We start from the raw sequence: 16,139 nt of genomic DNA, 5'->3' as shown, positions 1-16,139 counted from the left end.
AATTTTTTTCAAAGTGCGTTGTTTTTGTCCCAATTTTAACGCACTTTTGAAAACTTTTTTCAAAGTGCGTTGCCACAAACCACCAAAATATATCGTCATTATCTTCAACGTTTACATTACTTCCATTCATGTGATGACTCAATATATCCAAATGATGGCAAATCTGTTTAATATCTGGATTTTTCTCTAGAAAAGGCGTTAATGGTAACCTAAAACAAAGTTTTATGATATACGTGATGGCTCCAACATTTCAATTGTCAACTACCCTTACTTATTTAAGAATTTACCCTATTACCTGCATATCGGGTTTGAATATCAGTTAGTTTTATTCGCAAGAACCTAATCTGTGTATAAAATATAGCTAGCAACTCCTTTGCAAAGTTTGGCACTTTCAAGTGAAGTTGCGGGTCCCTTGAATGAGATATTAAAAACCGAGGACCCATGTCACGACTGGCGTTGGCACGATAGAGATCACTCACTACCCAATGACAATAGTATATATAATATCAGTGTTTTTCACTGAATTTTCAAGGGATTTTCCAGTTATTCTCGATCAGGACAAGGAGCACACGGCGGGTGTGAAAAGTCGGCAGGGGAGGTTAAATCCTCCATGGCATTTGATCCTACCTCTGATGTTACTTTAAACATATTTTATTGAATAATTCAATACGGATTGGGCAACAGGCAAGGCCTATGTACACCCTCTCCTTGTATAATAGGTCAATGTAGGTCTGATGTTAAAGAGGTCCAGACTTCCTGTGCTCCTGATTTGTTTTGATTGATTGGCTTTTTGAGCTTGAGTGATGTTTGTTAGCTCCATATTTCAATTTCACGATAACAAAATGTAAAAAAAAAAATATTGAGTCAATAGACTTCAATGGCCACTAACTAAACTATATTTCAAACAAAGAAATTTGACTTTCCATCGTCAAAATTCAACAAGAGTCTATATATCATATAACTAATCACACTGCAACTCGCGTGTTAACTAGGTGCCATATAATTAAATATATATATACTTAAAACGATGGTCAAACAAATTTACCAACTAAGGTCACCTTTAAAAAAGTTTTTCAGTTGCACATTCCGATCGACTGGCTGTAAACTGCCCGACTCGATCACAAAACTTTTCTCAGCCTCAAAGAATGGTAATATTTTCCCCCCATTTTACTCTTGCCTCTTCCCCTTTCGTGACCAAATATGTTGAAATTTTTTGAGAAAAAGATTTTTCCAACTACGTATGCATATACCTACCGACCTATATAATTTTTTTTTGTTACCTCGAGTCGGGAGAGGGCAAGCAACCACTGTTTTTAAAATGGCTAAACAATCAATTTTTATTCTTTCTATCTGGAGCTTAAACAAACACCACAAGCAATTGTGGGTTGAGTTGCTTCAGCAGTTTCTGAAGAGAAGTTCAATTTATTTAAATACTGGACCAGATAAAGTACGTACAGTAATTTGATTTAAACATATTTTATTGAAACATAATCAGTTGGATTGGACACAAGTTTTTCTAGCTTAGAATTTCCTCTCCAACACAAACAAAATGACAAAAAATATATACACGTGATTTACAACCAACAAATTTACAATGCTAAAAAAAGAAGAAAAAAATGGTGCAGAGAAAGAAATACAGAGCAGTAATTCACATTATTCAATTGTGCGACTCAGGCGCGGCCTAAAGAAAAAAAAATCGTTAGACTTCCGAAGGAGCTTTATGATACTGAGCACTTTTTGGTGTATTTCAATGATAAAAGAGAAAGACTTAACACGTCTCCTACCGGAGAAACGAAATATGCTCTTTACTTGCGAGAATCCTCTGTAACTCATTACTTACCGTTTGCTGTGGGTCATTACCATTTTTCATCAGAAATGATAATTTCTCGAGAGAATGTTTAACATTAGCATGCAATACTACAAAAGTGCGCATACATAGCTACAGGTTAGCATATGTATGGATATTGGGTATACCCAAGAGTCAGAGCCCATAAACATGAGGCAAAGTGCAGTTAATTTAATCATCGTTTTGATTTGATTGGTAAGTCTGAATTTTGACTAATTATCTACTCCAGTATTCCATGAGCTTGGAGTTTCCACCCTGGGAAATTATCAATATACATGTACTTTGTTTCAACGCCATTGTTCAGTTACTTTTTATTTTTCACAAAATCAGTTTTTTCAACTTTGCAAAGCGAATATTTATGTGAAACCTTAAGCCATATTAGCTTAATCTTTACAGTGTTATGCAACTGAATGCGATTATGTCCGTTTCAACCGTCAGAACTCGGTGTTACCGCCGGATGGATCATTACTCACTTCGGCCATGAAACAAGAGAAAACAATGGGAGTTGTAAGGCTATCGAAGCTTGATTTAAAACAGATATTTGAAAAATGATAATATCTTGGCAGATTCTGATTTACGCTTATCCAGGTGATTTGCATAATTTTGTGATAACAGCATAACGGAAATGTAGCGAGACAAAAAATTAATCTCATTCCTTAACCAGAAATTCGGAACTTCACCAGGAATTGGTCCTAGAGTCAAATTAAATTTATCTCCAATCTAAGTTACGGTTAAATTTAAAAATCAGAACTTTTGGTCGGAAAATCAGCCAAAAGTCTTTTTTTTTTTTTTGCTTTAATAGGAAATTTGTATGATTCATTTTTAATGATTGGGGTTTTTCCCAAGCTAAATGTTCGTACCTTAATGTTGTTTTTTTTTCTTTCCAGCCAAAGAAACAAGAACTTGTGAAGCAACAATCGATTGAGCACATAGGTGTCAAATCCTCGCCTTTGGAAATGCGCTTTTTATATCCGTCCATTTTCCTTTTTACGATTCCGTGGGATGTTCAAGTTTAACAGAAAAATAAATTTCATTCACATTCTTGTTTCCATCTGCATAAAATAACCCCTAATAAAACAAGACCTAGCATCAAGTAATGACAAAGTCCCCCTCCGAGATCCAATTGAAATTGCTCAAATAATGCTTCGCTCTACTAGCTTAAAAATTCAGCTATAAACGGTTCAAGTGATTACATTTCTATGAACTTATAGTGATATGAAATATTTATGTTGTGCTGTAGAAATTGGGCGATTGCTTTTAGTCGAGTTATCCTCTCGTCCTCGCTTGATATCCTATTTCAGAAACAATTACTATACAGAAAGAATAAAAACGATCGAATGCTTTAAAAAAGAGTCAGTGTGATTTTCCCGGCAAACTCTGAACTTGTCGTCTACTCGCCACAGGACTCGCACGAAGGTTCTCGGACAACTTTTTCGTGGGATCATAATTCTCTCGGCGTGCTCATGCGACACGTCGGATTCCAATTAATGAGACCGATCAGAAAATATGTTTTGGATAATATAGACTAAGAGCTCAATACAAGCACTGTATGATCTACAGGGAGATGGCAGCGTATTGATCTTCGCTGACTACCTGTCGCGGTGGCTTTTGAACGTGTGCATCATTTTCAGTTGAATTACTGATTTCATTCGCTGATCATTAGTAAAATTACATCCCCACTTCATCAACAGCATCCTTCAGTTTGACCATCTTTTGTTTTTAATTCACGACAAATAACTTGTTGACCATTATCTAAATGGAGATTAATATTGGAATTTGCAACAATTTGTCGGTGAAATACAATTCATTTTGATATGAAGGGCAAACACAGCAAAATCTGTGTTTATGTGCTTACGTTTTTCACAATGGTCACTTGTTCAATCTGCAATACAAAAATTTTAAGAGACATTGGGAATCTATATTCGTACAAAAGAGGAAATTTAAAAGGATTTTTAATAACGTTTCCGAGCACCAATTTACATCCTGTGGACAGGATTCTGGGAATACCCTATGCACTTCCTCGAAGTCATTTCGGTAGGTCTGACAAATATCTTAATAGGACGAAAGCCGTAAAGAAATATATATCAGAGCCACCTCTATGTTACCAGAGGGATGGTAGTCTGATCTACAAGGTGAAGGACATGTGCTGGAAAAGGGCGACAACTCTCAACAGACGAGGATTACTCCAGAAGAATGACCTGTCCGAGTCGTGCCTTACGCTCTCCCTAGCCATCCCCACTGCAAGAAGAGGTAAGTGGATAATTCACATCAGAAAGCATTGAGGAAACGTTTTTAAACACCCTGGTACATCTAGAGTCAATCCCTATCCTTTTTAGAATATCTATGTACAATACAAGATGTTCTATGTCAACAAAATAATGAGGCATTGGTAATCAGAATATTAATCATTGCCTAAAAAAGCAGAGATACTGCATGAGATACCTACATTGTATATTGCTTCATTTAAGCACTCAGTAAAGTTGACGATTTTTGCTAAAAATTGACCAGTTATTGTTACCGGAGTGAATATAGATGACATACAATAATTATGTTTGAAATATTGGCGACACCATCATTTAGCGATATGGAATCATATTCCGTAATATTAAGGTTATTTGATGTACTACAAAAGAAAAGAAAGGGTAGTAACAGTCTTAAGTGAACATTCAAACAGATAGTATTGTGGAGAATTCTTTAAAAAGAAGTTTGCATATATATAAAAGATGCATGATATGATTTATTTTAATTATTGGGAATCGGCACTCATTTATCTAAACTTGATTTCGAAAATCCAAAATTTATTCATGGAACCATAACTCATACCAAAGTCGTGAAGTTAAGCGTCACTAATCGGTAACCTTTATATCGTGTGAATTAAAACACAAAGCATTACATGAGAGGAATTACAACCAACTTCCTATATCTGCATCAACACTATTCATCATGTCTATATCCCCTCTTACAATTACTAGTTCTGTTAATGCATGTTCGTCCCCTTGGGTTTCCATTTTCACAACATAAAACAGAAGAAATAGACACTGCATGTAAATCTGTAATATATTCTATTGAGCCCTGGAGATGAAAACTGAATTATGTCATTTAAGGGGGAAAGAAAGTATTCAGCAGAAAATTTTTCAACACGTTAATGTGCAAATCCTAGGGTCATTGGAGACATACTGTTTATTAAAGGAAGACTGTTGTACATGATTTGGGAAAAAGCTTAATTCATTTCTTTTCCTTTGTATGGCTCTACACCCCAAAAAGTCTCTTGACATATGAAGGAGACATTGAAATCAAGTTTAGACTTGCCACTTTTACTTGATTAAAGACAAACTTTAGTTTCATGGAAGTGCACTTCCATAAAAGTTCACAAATGACCCGTGTGCCGTACATCTAAACCAAGTCCGCATGTTATTGAAAACCATAGGTTCACCATCACGTGAATCCGAAACTGTGCATTGAATCATAGAATAAAACAATCAATCCGAAACTGTGCATTGAATCATGGAATAAAACAATCAACGTAATTGATAAGAGATTTTAGATCACAATTCATCTCATATTGACACAGTGGGATACATCGCACTTAAATCAATTTTCACACAAGCTTATTGAACCTTTCGACGATTGGGTCATTAGTGCTTGTTAAGCCTGAACATTTCAAAAGATCGGTCATTACCGTTTTTAAGGCATAAATGCTCAAAAAAGAAACACAAAGTACTTCATCTACATGATTTTTTTACGGACAATGGTCTTGTTTATAGCTTATTTTCCCAATCAGTGTGTTTGTTTACAATTAAGGTGGTCTGTCGACACATTAGCAAGATCGATGCTGCGACATGGATTTACTTTACTGGTAATTCGCTGAGTGATAAAAACCTACAAAGGAAAAAAATGCGCGTCAAAGGGGCATGCTAGAGTGCCATTAATGTTAACCCTCAGTGCTCTCATTTGCTGGGGTACCTGTTAATTTAAAAATAGTGGGAAAATCTATTTACAGAGAATAGTGCATTATCCTTCCTGGTGCATTTTACGATATACAGACATTTTATCTTCTTGCATCATTTGACCTACACATGAAAATGTCAATTAATGATCACGCGTTTCGTGTTTCTAAAATTTATTAATGAAATTTTCAAATAAATTCGATTGGTATTATAGTTTATTGCTAGGAGGATTCATATACGAAATGTTCTAATCTGTGTCAATAAAAGTAGTACGGCGAATGATTCGTGAAAAAAGCACAAGATATTTATACTTGCAAATGAGTCTTACAATGCCTTGCTATAAACGTGTTCACTTCTAAGTTTAGTCAATTGCAGGAGAATTAAGCAATATAAGTTATATACTATAATTATTTCACGTGATTATTTCACTTATTTAGATGAAATATGTGACGATAACAATATTATTGCTGCAAAAAAGTCCATAGAACATATTTTATGGTTGAACAACAATATTGTTGAACTAAATGTAATACTCGCTTATTAACAAGAGGTTTAATTATTAAATGAGACTAGTTTAGTAAATATAATATAACAACAACTAACATCGATGTGTTAAACAACCTGTGATGTTTCTGATGAGTTCTACAACTTGTAATGTAAACTTATGTAATTCACATTAAAATGCCCTTGATCATTGCGCCTACGAAAACACACGCACATTTAAGATGCAAGTACTTGCATGCAAAGAGTCACGCCAGTGAATGTTAAGTACACGTAAATTGCACTGATCAAGTTCAAAAGAAGACTAATGTCTCTTCTGAATAAACGTCAGACAATATTTTATTATCTGAAACGTCTGAGAGGTCTTTTTCCGTTCAGAAACAATAAGCACTGAATGTGTGAACAGACATATGCATATTTGCTCTTTTGCACTACATCACGAAAGTTGACGATTGAACTCGAAAGTTTTATTGATATTTTTTAGAAATGTTACTTGTTTAACAATTAAAATGAATTTAAAGTATCTGTTTGTTGATGTATTACTCTAGAGTCTTTCATTTCTTTTGAAATAAAGCTTTACGAATTTTCCCTCGAGAGCGATATGGATACTTTGATCTTTGAGTTTTAAGTAAATAGAAAGAATGACAGTTTCTGACAGAACTTTAGGCCTACTTCTTAGAGCAAACAACTAGTGGGAATATAAGCACTGAGGTTACATGTAATGCCTCTATCTTTTTTTCTCTCTTCTCGGAATTTCCAAACACTTCTAATCAGTAGAGCTTAACATTAATAACATAATTATCAAATTCTTCAATTGCAAGAGAAACAAAATATTTCATACATGTATCCTTAAAGATTCTTTGCAGATTTAGCAATTTCGATAAAACTAAGCTTAGTGTGTACAAATTGTCAAATTTTAGTGGGTCTTTTCTGGATGAAACCTACCTTTCCTAATATGTACGAGGGCTGTTCAATAAATAATGTCATTATGACATACAACATAGAGGTCATATGACATTAAGCTTGACTTTCTCTCAATATTGAATCTTTAATGAATTAATAACAGTTTATGTAACCACTTTTCATCACAAAGTTTCATCGTGGGAAGCTAGAAATCAAGGGCTATACGATACACTGCATTAAAATGAATGGTAAAGAATCAGTAAACTATAAGAGTGAAATTAAACCATTCATTAAAGCTGCTGTTTACAGCAACCAATGTTGTTTCATACACACATAAGCAAGTGGATTTCAATGAATAAAAATGATAAAATGGGCATCAAAAATGGGTACTGTCTTTGGCGACAAAGGCTTACAGAATTGCGAAAATTCAACAAATTATCACTGATTATGTTTTATTGACTCTAAGACACATTGGGGGTAGTTCACAATGTTTTAAAGAAACATTTAACAGGAAAAAAGATGAATACTCAAAGGTCACCCTATGTTTTGAAAAATGAATGAATACGACAGCATGTAAGAGTATATCTAAACAATTATTTTTGTACTTATCCACGTTTGTCTGAAATTCAAACAGATAATGAAACTTGAATCAATTGCTTTAAACCCTCAAAACATATTTACATTAAAAAAAGATGCACTTGACAAAACAGCAAAGGCCTGAGAAGAACAAAGAATTGGGAGGGCACAAAAACAGGTGTAAATGCTTCTTAAATATTAGTGGTCTTGTTGTTCAAATCTTATTCGGGGAGGCAGTTCATTTTCTGGAGGAGTCTAGAAAGCAAATTTTTTGCAAAAAATCGAAAGGCTTATGAGAGGAAGGAACCAGAATCGGGAATCCACTACATTAAATTCCTTCATGACAGCGTCCAAACCCAAAGGCCATGAAGAGATAAAGAGTTTTGGTTTAAACAGAAAGTTGATGTTTTGTCACACCAATAATATTCACCAGATCTTTCAACCTTTGACTTGTTTTATTTCCCAAATTTGAAAAGTCACCTTTCAGAAAAAGAAACATGTACAGGAAATCATGGAATCTGCCATATTCCAGTATGCGAAGGGCCATACTCAAAAATGTGTTCTAAAACAATTAGAAATTGAATAAAAATGTTAAGGACATGTATTTTAATTAAAAGAGAATATCTAATTGAAACCATTAGGACAAAATCATTGAAAAGTGTTTTATGTTTCTTTCCGAGCATCGATGACATTATTTATTGAACAGCCCTCGTAAAGAATTTTAAAAGCAAATAGGTATAAGCAAAGGTTTTTTTTCTCAAAATCAAGATAACCAATTACATGAAGTGTATTTGTTGTGGATTCTCTTGATTGCCATTAATTTTAAAATATGTTTAAGAATAAAATATTTTCTAAAATGTTGATAGAATGGAAACGTGGGCATTAGCTACATGATGCTCGGTATCTTTCGGACCTACTCTCACTCCGAGTTTCAACAATGCTTTGGTTTTAGGGTGCTTTGAAAGTGGTAACTTTTTCATGATTTCGTGTCAAATGTCCTAAAAATCAACCACACGCAGATATATTTTTCATCAAGTAAAATTTAATTTACCCAATGTGCCGAAAAAAATTCAATATAAACTAAAATATTTCCGTTTTATATTATTAATATAATAAATAATTATCAAATTGGCGCCTTTTCTTCGTTTTACATTCTTCGTTCGATAATGCTGATTTTAATCCTTTTAAAAGTGCACACAAGAGCTGCTTTTCCAGTTTATACATATATCCTTTGGCATCTACCAATCATGTCGACCCTGGACTCAAAAGTTCTTAAATGAAATTACCTATGTGATCTTCTGGCAAAAGATAGTGACTTTTTACAAGGGAGAGTGACACTTATTTAGATTTAATTTGTGAAAGCATGGAAAATCCCCGCTAGCTAATAATTATTTCTTGTCTAAAAGGAACTCTTACAAGAAAAGTCCCTGGAGATTTTTTTTTTTTGGAAAAAAAATCTTTTATTCAAGGTTTTCTTTGAAAGGGGATGTTGGTTATCCAAAGCCCTCCATTCCATCTTCAATTAGGTCAATACTTGACACCTTTTCTATTATTGATGACCCACGATTATAAGGATTTCAAACCCTTGTTTTAAGTACAAGGTACGTGACTTTCTTGTGAACAGACTATAGTTATAACCGAGAATTATGCAGTCAGAAGGTAATACACTTCTATTCAGATTTAGTACAAGACAAAAATTCGGAGAACATGGTAAATTCAACCTATGTTACAGTAACTTTTCTTGACAAACTGATAAGCTATTGCATAATCCATGAATTCTTACTATTAACAAAGGAAAAGAGGAAAGGAAGGGATATTGATCAAATTTGTGTAATCTGAATCTTATCTAATTCCCCTGATCTTTTTCATTTGATTAATCTCAGATCAGATCCTTTTCTGAAACAACAGAATGAAATATGGAGATAATATACAGTAACCAAGTTTAAACGTCATTTGAAACAACATATGTGTGGGGAACATAGCAAATACGAACCTCTTAAAACACCAGGTATTATTATTAGTTCCGTAGCTCTTATGGTCATCTGCTCCATGATCGAAGGTCATGAGTGCAAACATTGACCTTGAATAACCGAAGTCGATATAAAGTACATGTAGATATAGCCCTAGTTTCTTTGCTAAGCGCTATAGGCACTTAAATTAAAAGTAGAGACCCGATTTATAAATTCTAAGATAAGAAGATTTATCGATCTTTGGATATAAGATAACAAGGGACCCATTTCAGGTCATAATCTTATAATTAAGATGTCTTAAGACCGAAAATTATTGTAAGATTGCACTATAGCTGTTACATAAAAAAATCCTATATCTATGAAATATTAAAATCTATCTTAATCTCAAGACAGACTTAAGTCTTAAGGTGGCAGAGGATAGTTTCAAATAAAGTACTGGTCAAAAATAGAGAAACCTGAGGTTTGAATGCATATTATAGGTAATTTTATAGCTAGAATATTTTATGGGTGTATTTGGAAGGAATTGGTGGCCTTGTATATTTTATTGAAATATGACACTTTAGTGTCACTACTACTGTATATGGGATATGGGCTAGAAATACGAAACTAAGCTCAAAACTCACTCTACCGGTACTACTGTATATGGGATATGGGCTAGAAATACGAAACTAAGCTCAAAACTCACTCTACCGGTATTTCAACAGAAAAGCGGGGCGGGTTCATAGGATGAATTGTAGCTTGAAAACGAGGTGGTTGAGCCATTATCTCTTGCTGTTTATTGGTATGTACAAATGTTATTCTGCAATTTGTGTGGTAGCTTAGGTTATGAGCACGGGCCTGGATGCAGTTGCGGCTGCGGCGAAATGGTGAAAATAGGCTTGATTCACATGAAATTTTGATATTGCCCCTGCGCCATCTTTAGGGCTCATTGTGTAAGTTGTACATATTTTATTCTTAAAAGCTTCAAATTCCTCAAGGGACTACATCATACTATTATTACATGTAGAGGGAATTTAAAAATTTTCAATGCACATTTTAAAAGCAGCTCAATATTAAGTGAACCGTCAGTCAAACGTTTTGATTACAAAAAACTATCCTCTGCCACCTTAGTGTAAATGGCTAAATCTAAATTTTGATCGCAATACCAATTGTTTCGTTTCGCAGCGATGGTCATGATAAGAGGCAATCGGCGGATGGGACTGGGCGATAAGTTATGCTTACTTCTCAATGGCACCTGATGCCACCTCGGATTTTAGAGGTTCATATTGGCGACATTATTCTTATAAAAATTAGATATGAAACATACAAGAAATATGAAAATAACAAACATAAATCCATCTAAAATCCATTATAACAATGCTGACTGCAAGCAGAGAAAAGATGGACACCTTAAATGTGAGGACCTTAATTTTTCGATCGTAAACTACCCTTATTTAAGCAGCAATATACCTTCATCTTCTGCATACGAGGTTTACATCTCTCAGTTAATTCGATAGGCAAGAATATGGTCTATATATGAAAAAATTCTAAAACGAGGTAAATTACTGACAATTGCAAACAAGTTGATGAAACAAGAATATCAAGAGTCATCATTTCTTATATGTATGTTCTATGGTCGATACAATGACCTTGTCAGCAAATACAATTTATCATTTTAAGTGAAAAGCTGACTAACGTTTTTCATTCTAATAGTTAGGCCATTTTTTACACACAATTAATTTTCAACGGATTTTTCCATTATTTACCGACCATGACAAGGAGCACACAGCGGGTGTATGTGACCGGTCGGCAGAGGATGCTCACTCCTTCAAGGTACCTTATCCCAATTTTGACGAATTACAGGCCCGTTTTGCTCTGCTTCAAATTAGTATTTGTTTCATGGACGTTTGAGCTTGAATTCTGTTCGTTATCTCCATGTTCTTTATCTCCATACATGTATATTTCATGAAAACAACAGAGATAAGATCAGATGTCAGAGAAGAGTTAAAGTAACGGGGTCTGTTAAAATACATGAAATGCATATGAAGTGGTAAATAACATCTTTTGTGATAATTTAAAAAAAAAATGTTTATTATCACAACAGACAGACGGACAGTGCAAAAATGTATCCCCGAATCTTCGATTATGGGACACAATTGCTTAAACTTTCAACATATACATTCAACATTTTATTTCCATATTCATTTTGCTGTTCATACGTAATGATAGAAAGCGGAATAAAAGGACAATCCTCCTTGCTTCTTCTCATTAGCATCTTTCCATTCATTAACTTCCATTTATTGGTATTTCTGCAAAATTTGTATCTTTATAAAGTTATTTATTTCCCTAATTAGTAGTAATTGTTTCGGTCAAGATTGGTTATCAACCTTTTAACCCGAGGAAGCAGTGGACGACCAGTCTAGCTACATTTAACGTCACTTATACTACTGAATCTGAAGATACAAATGATCTTCGCATAATAAATCAATTTTAAAAAAATATTTTAGACAAAGTTTAAATAATTTTTAATATTACAACTCAAAAATAGCACCTTAAAATTGCAATGACAGTAAAAATTTCAAAAGAGAAGTATGTGAGAGATTAAAAATGACTTTAAGTGAAGAGACAATAAATGAGGTGTTTAAAAGCGGAATATTACTACATATAAAGGGGATTTTTACGATGGAAATGCTGAATTCATCTCTTTAAGCATAGAATTTAGTTCTTAGGTAGCCCTTATAATCTACAGTCAATAAATCACCCAAATATGAAACACATTTTGCTGTGTTTTATGTAAGTTCAAATAACTTGGTATACATCGAATCGACACATGAATGAAAACATTAATATTGTTACTTAATATTCAACCAGCTAGATAAATCTAAATGCTGAAGTTTTGAATACATTCTTTTATATAGGAATATAAAATAAGGTCAGCTAATGAAGGAGCACAGTTAATGCCCATTGTAATTCTGACAGTTTGAGGACTTGGTCTCCGAAGACTACATTTACTTTGTCAACAAGGAACTCCTGCAGTGTTTACAATATCAATATCAGAATACTTTTGTGTAAAATCAGGGTGATTTCAAATACTAGTGGTTCACAAATTAAAATATATTCATAATAATTATATTTGTTTCGTGTTGCATGCAGTACATTATTTAACCCCGCCTAACAACTATTCAACTTTGAATAGGTTTGCCAATAAGCGAATGCATTGCTTATTGTTGAAATTATTTGGATGGAATTATGATAGAAAAAGATTATTAAGCTAACTTAAATGAGTATATTAGTATTCAAATGTGGAGATGGTTTTTACTCTAACTGGAATCTTGTTACATGTATGTGAACATTTGCGTAAAAAAATTGCTTCAAAAAATGTGTTATCATACTAACATCTGACTGGTACGTTTCACTTTTCCCCATTCATAACGAAAGTTTTGAATTACTACCTAGGTTGGAAGTGTTATCTGGTTCCCTTAAAAAGGGGAGAGCTTTTGTTGAAAAAAAAACAAGCACAATTAAATGCAGATTCGATTAATAATTTAATGTACACAAACATATAAAGAAATAGCCCAAGCATATTTGCAAGCATATAAAAAAAAAATGACAGATTGACAGATGAATGGACAGACATACGTACAGGGAGGAAGCCTATTATCCTCTCCGGTTTTGAATTTTATACCGGTTGAAAATGCGTTTGTGAACCTCAAGGTCTGACCTTTACCCGACAAAAAAGGGGAAGAGGGAGATGCTCTTGGATAAGTGAGTCTTTTTTAAAGCTATTTTCTAAATAAATGCGTAATGAGCTTGTTTGGTGTGGATTCTATTATGGAAATCTTTTTACAATAATATAATATCTAGCTGCATTTCATTAAAATAAATGAATTTAAAATAAATTTATTTGTTTTGGAGGTGCGACCAAAATCACTCCATTTCTTTTTGATGGTTCTGTTCTGGACAGATAATACAACAAACCAAGAGAAAGCTCTAAAGCAGCATATTCCGACCTTTTAATGATCTGTACAAAATCATGTAGATTTTGATTAAGAAAGATAGTTCATCTAGATGAATGTCAGATGAACATTAGCTCATAATTTACAACATAATAGCAACATATATTCATTTATGTCACTCACTGCAATGTCACAAACTATGAAGCATGAATCGTAAGATGGAAATTGCTCCTATAAAATTATATAGATACATAAATCGCTGCAATACAACATTGATTAAAACCACGTGCTTCTTGATTTGTCTATTTTCGATTTATTGCATCATAAATACAAACTTAAGTTGGTTACGCTATAAGAATTTATGTTCATAGATCACGTAATTTTACGGTCAAATTGTATACAATATAATAAAACTAGAATGACTATGATGTCTGACGTATAAAATTAACCAAGAAAAACTTTATTGAAAGAACTGAGTCATTGTCTTATTCTGGGCATAGGAATACATTTTAAATGAATATCAGAAATATTATTGGTTAGCAAGGCGTGGAAAATACCTATAGCTCTATAAACAGTATGAACTATGTATATTTTATCTAATGTTTAAGTATACATTCAGTAAAATCTTTACACTTTGCAAAATTCTCACAAAGTTTGAAATTATTTGTATGAGAAAAAGCTCACAGACACCGAAAGGGCAAAATGGCAATTTTCTTATATTATTCAACAAAAACATTTTAGACATGAGTGGATCTTGAATCTATTTTTTGAAGGTTTTTTCCACGAAGTTTGTGTAACAATATATATTTTGGTTAACAAATATATTGAGTAAAGATCTCTATACCTTAAAAGTATATTTTATGACACAACAATATGGTGCAAAATGAAAACCACGCATCTATCCTTCTGTGTTCACTGATTCAGAAGTACATAAAGAATTAGACAGCTTTCATGGTCAGTATGTACTGGTCCCAGCTTATAAAGCAGGGAACAGCATTGTCTTTGCTTGTAGGGTTTGTTATTTTAATTTTATTTTATAGGAACTGTGATTTAATTTTACGTAATGAAATCAAGTTTATACTAATAGTTCCCTTTTTTCAAAATCATAAATGTATTTCAGTTTTGAATATTTTTAATATTTCTAACAAACAAAATGAATTAGAATTACCATATATATGTATATTGGATTCTGAAACATCCTAAAATCTTTTCAAAGAAACATACATGACGTGTTCCAGCAAATGCTCTGCCAAGCCTCTTTCTTCTCTCCTCAGTAAAATTTTAACGACTGTGAAGGAGAAACTTCATGAGTATTTTGCAAAATTATAATTGATGTGGTGTAAATCAGAAATGGATACTAAAACATTCTTGGAAACGTTTTGAAACTTTAAAATTATAAAATCTGACCAAAACATACGACTTGCCCTTTGCAAAATTACATTATATTTCTTGAAAAAATAAATTCTGACTTTACACACAAATATAATTATGTACATTGAAGTTGATATTAAAAAGATGCCCCAGCTTCTGATTGACAATATGTATCTACAAGTATGTGTTTTCGGATACCAGGCCCCAGGATCATGAAACAGACTTAGAATTAAGGCAAATTTTTAATCGCCTGTAAAATGAGCAAATCTCTAATTTTGCAGATAACAACCCTTTCGTAAAGCGATATTAAAAAAATATTTTTATTTTCGTCTACGTGACCTAATCAAAATTCTAATTCAACATGAATATTTTGACTTAAGCTTAAATATATGTTTCATGATCCTGGGGCCAGAGGTCTCCCAACAATCCGTTAAAATTCTCATGGTAACCAATTGTGCCCTGATATTTGTATACATTTTTTGTATTTATATGAAGCAGTATTAATTCAAAATCTTATACATGTAATGTTGCCTTCAACTCTACATTTAGATATATCGACGGCGAATTATCAAATAACAATAGTTTTCCATTCATATATCGACACGATATTATATCCCAGTGAGGTTGCAAATAAAGATACAGTGTACTACAGAGTCCGACACTTCAGTTTTATATTTGTTTATTTTACCAGGGAAAAAAATGTTAAAATAACCTAACAACAAAGGTTAATGATAAAGGTGATGATCTTTTAACTTTTCAATAGTCAACTTCCCTTACTTAAATAATTTAAAATATACCCTCATCACCTGCATACAGGGTTAATATCTCTCAGCTGATTCGATACTCAAATACATGCCCAAAGTATGAGCAATAGATAATAATAAAAAAAATTGATGAAACAAGAATATTGACAGTCTTGTTTAAAGTCATCATTTCGTAAGTTCGATGGTCGATACAATGACCTTGTCAGCAAATACAATGTGTCATTGGATCAGTTAAATGCTGCAAACATTTTTCATGATAATTGTTATGCCATTTTCACACACTGAATTGTCGATGGGTTCAAACGTTGTTTCCCGATTTAAGCACA

At 33.2% G+C, this 16,139-nt stretch overlaps 1 protein-coding gene across 1 annotated transcript in view; it reads left to right on the top strand.

Moving 5' to 3' along the window:
- Window positions 1–3,614: 3,614 nt before the first annotated feature.
- Window positions 3,615–16,139, top strand: part of LOC134229339 (neuroligin-4, X-linked-like) — a 59,447-nt gene continuing 46,922 nt past the window's right edge. The window contains exon 1 of the mRNA XM_062711080.1: window positions 3,615–4,096. Coding sequence (XP_062567064.1) covers window positions 3,661–4,096 — 436 coding nt within the window. The 5' untranslated portion in view covers window positions 3,615–3,660. The remainder of the gene's footprint in view (window positions 4,097–16,139) is intronic.

This window comes from Saccostrea cucullata, unplaced genomic scaffold (assembly GCF_032062105.1).
Source record: "Saccostrea cucullata isolate Sc308-1 unplaced genomic scaffold, CSIRO_AGI_Scuc_v1 ctg41, whole genome shotgun sequence".
Taxonomy (NCBI): domain Eukaryota; kingdom Metazoa; phylum Mollusca; class Bivalvia; order Ostreida; family Ostreidae; genus Saccostrea; species Saccostrea cuccullata.
Note: the sequence above shows the minus strand (reverse complement) of the source record. Positions and strands in the feature narration are given on the sequence as shown.